This window comes from Gymnodraco acuticeps, unplaced genomic scaffold, assembly GCF_902827175.1.
Source record: "Gymnodraco acuticeps unplaced genomic scaffold, fGymAcu1.1, whole genome shotgun sequence".
NCBI classification, from domain to species: domain Eukaryota; kingdom Metazoa; phylum Chordata; class Actinopteri; order Perciformes; family Bathydraconidae; genus Gymnodraco; species Gymnodraco acuticeps.
In genome coordinates this window covers 128,617-141,054 of record NW_022990511.1, presented here as the reverse complement: position 1 = coordinate 141,054, position 12,438 = coordinate 128,617, and the positions used below count along the sequence as shown (strand labels likewise).

General features: G+C 42.7%; 1 protein-coding gene across 1 annotated transcript in view; it reads right to left on the bottom strand.

Moving 5' to 3' along the window:
* The window catches only part of LOC117553171 (voltage-dependent T-type calcium channel subunit alpha-1I-like), a gene marked incomplete at its 5' end in the record, with an annotated part of 169,791 nt that overhangs the window by 28,747 nt on the left and 128,606 nt on the right, over positions 1 to 12,438 (bottom strand). Inside the window, 11 exon segments of the mRNA XM_034226998.1 lie at positions 607 to 799; positions 1,525 to 1,614; positions 1,732 to 1,857; positions 2,209 to 2,335; positions 2,698 to 2,876; positions 4,569 to 4,637; positions 4,814 to 4,937; positions 7,737 to 7,837; positions 8,460 to 9,200; positions 9,551 to 9,696; positions 10,552 to 10,642. Of these exon segments, the coding sequence (XP_034082889.1) occupies positions 607 to 799; positions 1,525 to 1,614; positions 1,732 to 1,857; positions 2,209 to 2,335; positions 2,698 to 2,876; positions 4,569 to 4,637; positions 4,814 to 4,937; positions 7,737 to 7,837; positions 8,460 to 9,200; positions 9,551 to 9,696; positions 10,552 to 10,642 (1,987 nt within the window).

Below are 12,438 nucleotides of genomic sequence, written 5' to 3'. Positions count from 1 at the left end.
GTCAGCTTGCTTTGAAATGTAATCACCGAAACAAATTACATAGCAATGTTTGTAATTAGCAACTTAATCCATTAGTTTACAAAAATAAAATCTATTCCAACTACTTTTGGTAATCAGGCAAACCTTCAAGCTATAACTAAATAACTAATATTGAAGCAACATTCAAACAAACTGCCTCTCTTCCTACTTGAAACTAAATTAGAGAGCTGCTCCAATGAGAGCTTGCGATTGCAAAATTAGCTTTGACCAAGCTGGAATCACTCCGAGAAAAACCAACAGCAATTAAGACAATTACTGTTTGTTTATTATAATCTGTCTGTCCCTAATTCCATCTCTTTTCCTCTCAACAGCACATCATTTCATCAGCGTTAATCACAGCTCTGCATGCTAATAGAAAGTGATTCTTATGATGTGTCATTGTAACTACAGAGAGTTCTTCAAGCCCTTGTTTCAGGCTTTGTAGTGTTCATAATCTTCATACATTCTCCAGAAATCCATCCTGCCTCTCCTTTCTTAATTACTGTACCAATCTTTTGTATCATTCTTTTTCTGTCCACCAGCTCTTAATAAGCCTCTGTTTTCCCCCAGCTCCCTCTCCTGTCATACTTCTCCTCTTCTTTTCCATGCGCCGCTGACGCTTCTCCTCACGCCTTTTGGCCTCTTCCACCTCCTGGTTCTGGCGACACTTGTGGAAATTCTCCACAACCACACCGACAAACATGTTGAGGACGAAGAAGCTAACAATAAGCAGGAAGGAGATGAAATACAGCAGCATCCACGGATTGTTGTTGGTCACAGGCTGGAGTTGAATCGATGCGTTTTTTTCAAGATTTAAATTGATAAACAGAGAAAGAAAGGGAAAGGAAAACAGATGTTACGTGATGTACTCTTTGGATGGTGAAGATGTGCCTCAGGTTTTTTGTTTACATTAGCTATATAGATATATAGATAGATTACTAGATAGATTAATACTTTATTGATCCCAATTTGGGAAACGTTTGCGTTGCAGCAGCATAAAAAACAAGGCAATGTACACAAGAGATATTAATAAATTAATGCACATTCTATGGACAATCTTGCACCGAAGATATTGATATTGAAGTGACTGTTATTTTGTACATATTATTTTGTATGTATTGATTGTTGTGTTTTTTATCTTAATGTGTGCATATGTGTAAATGTGTCTGTTGATTGTATAAGATATACATATTTTATACATATTTTTATACATATCTGTATATTATATCATTTTATATTCGGGATTGTTGGAAACATCATTTTGATCTCTCTGTCTGTAAACACAAACTATGTAAGATTGACATTAAAGTTGACTTTGACTTTTGACTTAAGACACTATAAATAAACAGTCCAAAATATTTCTGAAATAGAAATAAATAGCATACAAAATGTAAAAATATATATATATACATGTGGAAAATATACATGTGGAAATAACAAATATAATGCAAGATATTATTGTGCAAGAAATGGATATATACGTATATATAAATGTAAATGGGGCACCTGTTGGTCCACAGCCACAGCATCCAGGCCGTGATACATGATGTTGACCCAGCCGTCCTTTGAGGCCAGCACAAACAGGGACATCAGAGCCTGGACAACAGCAGGGAAAGGAAAAGAAAGGGAGACTCTTATCATTATTTTATGGACAATTTTCTTTCCTGTTTCTTATTTCCTGTTGCACAGCATAAACAGAAATGTCACACAAACCTGCCCCAGGTTGTCAAAGTTGTACTTGTGGTGGACCCACTTGTAGTTGGCTAGCATACAGTCGGACTTGTTGGTGATGTTTTTGACGTCGGGGCCAAAGCAGTAAAAGAACTTGCCTTTAAACAGCTGTCAGAAGAAGAGAAATGAAACCACGCTTTTGATGCTGTCTGACTGCACATGAAAAATAAGCTTTAAGAGGCTCCTGTGATGAGATGAAAGGGAGCTCCTGAGTGAAATAATGAGCCGGTCAAAGATTGCACCAGCACAAAAAGTGATGCTATGATGAAAAGGAAGCAGGGTGACAATGAGATTTACTTTAGGCAGGAATGCATGTGTGCACTCAAAGCTAAGATGATAAAAGACACTCACAGTAATGGGTAGAAAACACACAAATACACCTGGACTAGTTCAGCAATGTCCTTACTTATAATACATTTGATTACATATTATTAGATAAAAGCTGCCATTTTGTCCTACCTGGACCCCAAGAATGCCAAAGATGATGAAGAATGCACAACAGATGAGGACAATGTTGCCGATGGGTTTGAGGGAGGTGATGAGGGTCTCCACCACCAGCTTCAGACCTGGAGCTCTGCTGATCACTCTGAGGAGGGGAGAGCGGTAAGAGGAGAATAAGATTAACCAACTAATTAAATGTATTCATTTAATAGCGTTAGAATTCAACAAATTAGCTCAACGTCGGCACTATTCATGGGAGAGCAAACATATTTTTTGAAGAGTACATCAATGATTAATTACTGTTGCATTTCAGTCTGCTGTGGAGATTATTAAATAACTTTAGAAATGTTGTTTGTGATCTGTTTCAGCACAGATAATTGCTTTTCTGTCATTTTGTTGTGGGAAAAACATCTTGATTCATTAAGGACTAAGCTGTCCATAAAAACCATACCATAAAAAACGTTATAAATCAGCAGATGCAAACTGCTTATTCATTATTATTTGTACCTGAGGGGACGCAGTGTTCTTAGCAGCCTGAGCACTCTGAGCACACCCAGGATCTTGGCCCCGCCCGCCATGGAAACCACAATGTCAATCAAAGACACAAAAACCAGGAAGCCATCCAGAACGTTCCAGCTGCTCCGCAGGTAAGAATGATCCCCTACATACAGACCCATGGAGACCACCTGAAGAGAGAACGTTAGGTATGGCTGAATATAAGAACATGGACTGTCGGTTTCTTGTTCAGCTCTGTAACACACACACACACACACACACACACACACACACACACACACACACACACACACACACACACACACACACACACACACACACACACACACACACACACACACACACACACACACACACACACACACACACACACACACACACACACACACACACACACACACACACACACACACACACACACACACACACACACACACACACACACACACACACACACACACACACACACACACTATATCTGCCAAACACATGGACACATACAATATGCGCAAATACACTCCTAAAATGAAAATTAGATTAATTAGAAAAAAAGAAGACTCTAGGAAAATGGTACCTATGGTTATGCAATTTACACACAATAGCGTGTCCACAATACCACCATCTATGTTGTTCTATCCATTGGTTCAGTGATATGTGTTGCAGTGTTTACGTCCCAATGCCTTTAAGCTTGCTTGTTAACATTTTATAGTAACACCACTTGACAGACAATGGTACGTTACTCCTCTGTGACTTTGAGAGCGTGATATTGATGTTATGCAGGCATTGTAATACATATGCACACAGCTGAATCTGGTATTTTCCTATGCAGCAGTGGGAGCATCAAGAATCTGAAACTGACATTTGAATCTGTTTGCCGAGTGTCTAGTAAAGCCCCAGAGGCTCGGTGGGGGTTAGCATGCAAACATATCAAGATGGTGGAAAGATCAATGCGTGGCAAACATGTTAGGGCTGAATGCCGAAATGTACACTGAATGTACAAAATGTCTAAGCATGTGTTGTGTTCACAATTCTGAATATATATTATTGTTAAAGTTTAGCGATAATGCGGACATAGCATTGCTTAGTCGTAGAACTCCAATAAATAGAGTGCTACTTTGTGTCTGAAGCTGCCTCATAAAATAACACTTGTAAAAGTTTTGCAACATGCTGACACATCATGAACCCTGCTGAGCTTTTTATGTGGCTGCAGCTTGTACGCAGCACTAACCTCAGTGGAGGAGTCGTACCGAGAGATTAATGCTACACAAACAATCGCACAGCAACACACATTACTGAGATACGAGAGGCGCAGACAGACAGACAGAGGAGGGCTCGGCCAGGGGGCTGACAACCCTGTGGCTTTTTGACGGTCTGTGATTGGTTAATAATTGATTGTGGGAGTGCATAATTGATGGCCCACTTGTGCCAAAGTCTTTCACAGAGAAAACAGAGACAGTGGCAAACGGAGGGAGGGAGAGAATATAAAAGACAGAAGGGTTGCGGGAAGATCAGGAAGAAAAAAAAAGACTGAAGAGAACAGAGGGACCCTAAGGAGGTTGGAACACAAACTTTATAAAGAAGCTGTCAACATCTGCGAGGACAGGAGGATGGAGAGAGTGTGGGGGAGTGCTGGAGAAGTATTGCATCCATACAAAAAAGCCTAGCTGCTAATTCATGACAATGCTTGATTGCTCTATTCTCCAAAGGAACGGGGGGATTGCAAGGAAAGAAGGAGCGGGGAAGGGGTTGGGCTGTGGGAGCACTGAAGCAAAGTCAATTCAGTGAGAGACCAAAAGAAGACGCCTCTAAACTACACCCAGGACTCATTGGAAGAAATACAGAGACAGGTTGTAAAATGTTACCTTGAGTGTCATCTCGGTCACAAATATGGCAGTAAAGACGTAGTTGGAGATGGTGAGGAAGACTCTTTCCTGGAGGGGGATGAGAGAGGTTGTCAGAAAGATGAGATGGGGCAATTGGGGGTTGTTAAATGTTACTTTCTGCACCTTTAAGATAATAAAATGGAGTTTATCTCCAGAGAATAACCAGGGCTAGCTCAACAGCTTCTAGACACACATGCACAGACACACTTTTCAGATGGATTTACCAAGCTGCCCTGAAGTATCTTAGGCCTCTCCAGAGCTACTGTGATGCAGTTGGAGAAGATGAAGGCCAACACCACATAGTCAAACAGCTTATGGGCGACAATGGACTGGCATATCTGTCTGAACCTGGAGTAGAAGGAGAGGAGAGGAGAAGATAGGAGAGGAGATAAGAGAGGAGAGAGGAGAGGAGAGGAGAGGAAAGGAGATAAGAGAGGAGAGAGGAGAGGAGAGAAGAGAGGAGAGATGATAGGAGAGGAGCAGAGAGGAGAGGAGAGGAGAAGAGAAGAGAGGAGAGGAGAGGAGAGGAGAGGAGAGGAGAAGAGAGGAGAGGAGAGGAGAGGAGGAGAGGAGATAGAGAGGAGAGAGGAGAGGAGAGAAGAGAGGAGAGAAGAGAGGAGAGGAGAGGAGGAGAGAGGATAGGAGAGAAGAGGAGGAATGTGTTGAAGTCGAAGAAAGGAAGAAACAAAGGAAACCGAAAAGTTTAACCCACACATATAAAATGCAATTTAAGTCAACAATTAACAGACACAATTAGGGGTGACAATACATTAACGTAAGGCCACACTCTGTCAAAACACAATCTCCATCCAATGAGAATGGGAGCCGAGTCCCCTGACAGTGAATGGGAGCGCTCTTACATCTTGTTGAGTAAATAGCCTCATTCAGCCCCTGTTTACATCGCTACTAATTCAAAACAAATTAAATTAACAACACTCTCAGAAGCACCACACTCCTGAGAACAGAGCTCTGCTGGGAGAACAGAAGAGAGAGATAATCGAGGAGAAAGGGAGAGAAAGAGATACTGAACATGAATTTTTTTAACATTTGACGCTGCGTTCTGCCAAGAAGCAATTAAATATCTTTGCTGTGTTGATTGGAACCGACGAAAAGATACAGAATGAATTAAATAGAAAAGTTATTGTATGTTGGAACAAACATTTAAATGGCTTTTATTAAAACTGTTTCCATCCAAACTGCAGACAGTAACACAACATCACAACAAGTTAATGCAGAATTTAATGAATTGACCATGGTATTTAATGTACCATATCCCCCCCGGGGTCTGTTTCTTGCTCTCGAACAGGAGGGGAGATGGTAGGAAATATGACAGTTTTTTTTACAAGGGTGTCGATCAATTGTGGAATGTAGTCTACTCTGTGGAAGCTTGGCAACCCGGCCTTCCTATCGATGAGGCGGGAAAGGAATCTGCCCACCCATCCTTGATATTGTTTTGATGAGCCTGTGGCTAGATAATAATGATTGTATTACAGGCTGTTCACACTTTGGCTTAAAACCAGCCTGTATGTTGGGTCAACACACACTTGACGCAGACAATCACTAAATGCAGTGTGTACAACCGTTTTCATTAGCCTCTTCAAGTCTCTCTAGATGGCAGCTTCTTCTGCCAACAGTCTTTCAGAGGCTATAGCTGGCTCAGATTTAAAGCTAGAGTAAATATACTGGTGTAATATAAAACAAGATAACCTAGGGCACCCATTAGAACCAAATCATACTAGCTTGACAGAAAGACGTTTAATAATGCTCCAAAGTGCAGTTTTTTGCATTAAGTATTCTTGACACGTTCAAAATAAATTCTCAAGTTTTGGAATCAACCGAATAACTTACAATAAATAATATAGCCTGAGAATGGCAGTCACATAGTATACATGTATAAAAGGTCTCTGGATACTGGGGTCCCTAAACAGTCATAATTGTATAAATTGGGTATGAATGGAAAGCTGAGAGTCTTTTCAGATTCAATGAGCAAAATTACATTCATGATTATTCTAGTCCCCATAGTAACTGTAGAGGAAACTTCTGTGTAGCTATGCAGTGGGAGTCACCGACTCAGGAAGGAGACACGGGAAGAGCAGTAGCTTTGATGTCAAACACATGATGGTTTATTTGGAGTTAACGGCCGGAGGATTCACATCACAAGTCCAAGAGTCAGAGGTTCTGACTTCACGGTAGAGTTGCCACGTCAATTCTGGAGAGCCTCTCTCTTGCCAGCCCATCTAACTGGTTTCGCAGAGAGTAAACAACATATTTGAGAAGATAGCCTAAACAGTGTGGGAACACAGAGCTACTTGCCTCGGACACTTATGACCTCGAAGATTTTACCTTGGAGTCCACAAATACAGAGAAGGAAGTGTCCCAGTGTACCCACAACACAGACCATCTGTATCCCAGTATTGACCGGTCACAGAATGGGAACAATAACATTATTGGCTAAGCAGCCTGTGTCCTTAAAGAAGGTAAACAGACATCAAGGTTTGTCCTGTATGTTACTAATTGGCGTCTTATGATAATTATTTCCACAACAGTAACCACTTCATTGTAGTGAGGCAAGGCAAGGCAAGTTTATTTATATAGCACTTTTCTGTACGCGACAATTCAAAGTGCTTTTTTTAAACTTGACCTCTCTCTCTAGACAATAAGCTGTTTACTTTACAGACACAAACTAGAGCTGTTTTAATACCAGCTCTACTGGTGCTGTTTTTTTAGGTCTTGGTGTTTTTTGTGGGATTCTTGACATTATTCAAAAAATTCTCAAGTTTTCAAGAATGGTTGAATCTTTTACCAAATCTGTATAACATCATGGAATCAACCCAATACCTAACAATAAATAATATAGCCTGAGAATGGCAGTCAGATACTTCGATCATAATATTTTAATCTCTACTCAGAAATATCACATTTCTTTGAATAAGCGACCAAAACACAGATACACAGATTTATGAACAGCAACTCTTGACAAACAGTGTTAAGCTGCACCTCAAATAATGTTCACGTTCCCAAGTTATATGGGGGATATACTGCTGATTTGCTGCCTCCCTAAAAAGACAATTGTCGACGTATGGTAGGGAGGGAGGGGGGAGTGGGAGAGGCTAAAGGATAAAGAAAGATTGGATTAAAGTGACTCACCTGTTCCGTGGAGAGAACAGGAATACAGACCATTCCTCTCTGGACTCACACCAGTCCGGTTTGTACGCTTCTAACATCTTCTCGACGCGGAAACACAAGCTCTGCAAAACGCAAACATAACACCTCACATCATGGCAGAGCCAATATAGCTTAATCAATGTAAATCCAAAAGCTAACACACAAAGACAAACAACATTGAGAGAAGACACTACCCATTAAGACCCATTATTTAAATTATTTACGAAAGTGAAACACTTCTATAACAACAGCTCGGAGCATCTTCCAACATTACCATCTGTATAGCTCTCCCCCCCGCTGTCTAAATAGTCCTTTCTAATTAACCTTGTTTCTCTCATACCCAGACTTGTTTACAATGAAAGCAATAGGAGTCCCACGAGGCCCAGGTGATGAGGAGTGCAGGCTTTATACAAAGTACTCGAAAATCCTACACAAGAGAGCGAGAGATTACCGTGTGTGTAAGATCTTATACTTTAACACCAAAGCTAATGGTTCATTTATTGAGAAGCACAAGACTAGATTCTTGTCTTTGTTCTTTTTGGATGCCGTTACTCACACACCATCTTAGGGATACTTATATCTGTGGACTTTGTGTATTATAGGAATGTTGTAAGATTGCATAACCTTGCTCCACTTACTCACCAGGCTTTTCCTTATGCTATTAACATTTAATTCCCTGCCACACGCACTATTCGGGTAACTTACATATTCAATGTCATCATCCAGGTCCTCCCGGTCCTTGCTGCGTGTGTTAACCTGGGGGAAGACTTCAGACATCAGCTGGCTCTGGGGGTTCACCCCTCCAGCATGCTCAGTGTGGTGTCTGTGGGGGGGCTGCAGAAGCTGAGAAAGAGGGGTCTTCCCATTACAATCTTGGTGAACCCCTACTAAGCCCCCCAGACTGTCGTGTCCACTGCCACCGCCTCCACTGATAACCATCCCCCCAGAGAAGCTCTTCTTCCTGTGTTGAGCGTGGAGCGTCAAGGGGGGCAGAGGGTGGTGTGGCGGCAGTGGAGGGTGCGGGGGTCCTGGCACCTGCAGCAGGTGGGGCAGCTCTAGCGAAAGGGCCCTGCGGTCCCTCCTGGGTACAAAGTGTCCCGGGAGCATAGGGTGAGGAAGGTGCAGGGAGTGAAGAGGAATAGGGGGAGGAGATATGAGAGACTCCTCCTCATCTTGGAGGACATGGTGGAGGTGGCGCCGCGGGGACGAGGAGGCACGAGGACCCCGGATACGAAGACTCCCTCCAACCACGCCGCCAAGACCCCCCAGGCCGTAGCCATAGAAGGGCCGTGCAGAGGTGGTGGTGATGGCCGGACTAGTGGAGGGAGACGAGGAGGAGAAAGGCCGGCATCCTCCCAGGCTGTTCCAGCTGGAGCGACGGGCCCACAAGGCCTGAGGGTGGGGGGCACACGGGCGACCCCAGTTGTGGTAACTTCGACCTGAAAACTACAAAAAGAGAGAGAGTGAGTTTGTTCCATGTCCTGTAATTCTGAGAAAGACGAGAACAAGTCACAGAACTAGGAGGGGACCCGGAAAGAGCAGGGCAGGACGCTCAAACATCTAATGGGTTTTTATTTGGCCCATGCTCCATCCTTTCACCAAGTTTCATAAAAAAGGGGCAGTATTTTCAGAAATCACGCTGGAAAAAGATACACCAACCAATCCTAAAAGATAACGTCCATAGCAGTAATTATATTGTAGCAGCAAATGATTCTCGTAAGAGACATAACCTATAATATTCCCTCAACTATGTTTCAGCCAAATAAAAACACAATGGCAGTCAACAGTCCACTTACCAAAGCCCTCTGCTCCAAGTTGGCCCTACCAAGAGAATTAACACTGTTCTTCCTGGAGTCCAGAGCGAAAGTCAACCTCTCTCCCGGAAACAGACCATGGGACAAGTCAAGGTGCCCGTTAGGAGTCAGCGTACAGATCTTTGGGTCTGTGGGAAGGAAGGAGAATGGAGTAAAGAAAGGGGAAAGATGGCACGTTCCATCACTTTACAACATAAATGTCCTTAAACAAAGTTATAGCCAGCACAGAGAGGCAGAGGAAGGTTTCATTTACACTAAATCACCTTGGAGGAGCCAGAGAGGAGCTCGTAATGATGGAAGAGAGACATCTCTGCCAGTGGTTTGTCTGTTTTCAAACATATCTTTGTGTAATATAGGTCTCCAGGAACCATTGTCATTCCAAACGTGTGTTTCTCTTTCTTCAGGTACATTTAAAAAGGCACAGTGGGAGTCAGGGGAGCTGTGATCAGACATCAGCAGAGGCCTCTCTAATGTGCTGCTAAATGCTATTCTATGGAGCATGGTTCAGTGGCTTATTCTTGGTGGGTTCACTTTTGTTATGCCTACAGGGAGACGAGGGGAGAGGAGTGGATGGAGACGTGGCATCAGGCATGCATTATTTAAAGCTTGTGCAGCTTACATTTCAGACAGGAAAAAGATGGTTAGCAATATGTGTTGTGGAAATTGGATGACAGGCTACGGTTTTAAAGCCCAAGGCACAATAAAGCAGCTGATAGCTTTTTGGATTTGCTGAATGCCTGGGGGATTGGTTACACCACGACATTGAAGCACATATATGATGGTACCTCTTTTAGCAGTCAGACTGAAGTAGGCAAAGACGTGAAATAATAATTCTAGGAGCAAGGGAACTGAAATCTGATCTAATGCAAAAATGATCTCTTCTAATACAAGTTTAAAGTTCACATTTAATGTAAAATAGGTCATATATTCTGTGTAGGTCAGTAGAAAATAAATGCTGTAAAGCTCCTGGAGGCATTTAATACCTGAGAGATGAAGAGAGTCTTTCTGCTTATCATTCTCCTCAAAATTACAGGAAGACCTGTCGTCGTCCGAGAAAGAGCGGTTTGCATCACCCTGTATCGAGGAAAGTGGGATCAAATACATTGATGAGAGAGTTAAAGACATCGAAGAAGAAATGAAGAGGGATGGGAGGGCACAGAAAGGAAGAGGAGACATGAGAGAAGATTAGGGAGAAGTGAGTGGAAGAGATAAATCACAAACTTATTTAAATGACAACTTGCCCCTTTCTTATTACCAACTAATTGAAGAGCTATTTACTCCCAAGTCTACCTATTCTCACTCATCAAATCTAGCTCTAAAACACAAATGTATGAAGAGAAGTTGTACGGAGGCTCAGTATTCAACCAATCATATTCCTAATTTATTGTTGGATTGGAGGAAATGCTTATATATATATATATATATATATATATATATATCTCGTTCTTTCGGTCATGAATATATATATATATATATATATATATATATATATATATATTCATGACCGAAAGAACGAGATCGCGGATACAAGCGGCCGAGATGGGTTTTCTCCGCAGGGTGGCTGGTGTCTCCCTTAGGGATAAGGTGAGAAGTTCGGTCATCAGGGAGGGACTCGGAGTTGAGCCGCTCCTCCTTCGCGTCGAAAGGAGCCAGTTGAGGTGGTTCGGGCACCTAGTTAGAATGCCACCTGGGCGCCTCCCTAGGGAGGTGTTCCAGGCACGTCCAGCTGGGAAGAGACCAAGGGGTAGACCTAGGACCAGGTGGAGGGATTATATCTCTTCGCTGGCCTGGGAGCGCCTTGGGATCCCCCAGTCAGAGCTGGTTGATGTCGCCAGGGAAAAGAAAGTTTGGGGCTCTCTGCTGGAACTGCTACCCCCGCGACCCGACCACGGATAAGCGGGAGAAGATGGATGGATGGATATATATATATATACCGTTAATCAAGTATGTATACAGGATAACGACAAATATATACTTGCTTTCTCAATATGCATGAAGTCATTCCTTAAATTGTGCAAAACAAAGAACATGTTTCAAGCCACCAGTTGAATAACACAACATATGCAACCCAGTCTCACGGCATTTCGTGTTCACCAACACGATTTTTAATCTATTGATTCGTGTTCACCAACACGATTTGCCCCTTTTTTTCGTGTTGCACAGCACGATTTTGAAAGCAATGTATTTCTACTGCCTGCAGCACGTCTTTTTCTCCGGTCGGGTCGTGGGAGACCGGAAGCTGTGTGGTTCATAAAAACATGTTCTTACTCAATATCAAGCCACAATTATTGCTTTTATTTGAAATCGTATAATTTCGGACTTTTGTTGCCGTCTGTTGCTTGCTTACCATGCTGCGAATGGATCTGGCCCTTCCTACATCCAGGACATGGTTAAACCGTACACCCGAGCGCGTGCACTACGCTCTGCATCAGCCAAACGACTCGTTGCACCCTCGCTGCGAGGGGGACCCAAGTTCCCATCGGCAAAAACACGTGGGTTTGCTATCCTGGCTCCAAGATGGTGGAATGAGCTCCCCATTGACATCAGGACGGCAGATAGCTTGCACATCTTCCGGCGCAAACTGAAAACTCATCTCTTTCGACTCCACTTCGAGCGTTAGAACTATTAACGAAGCACTTTTATACTAATAAAGGACTGGCTTACCTAAAGCCAGTTGAGTAGCACTTGAAATGTTTGGCTCTATGAAACCTGATGTATTTATATGATTCTGTTTTCTTCAAGGTTGTGTCTTCCTGGTCGAATGTACTTATTGTAAGTCGCTTTGGACAAAAGCGTCAGCTAAATGCAATGTAATGTAATGTAATGTCTGTGAGGAAAATAAATGGGGCTCAGAGCCTCAGAATACGGAA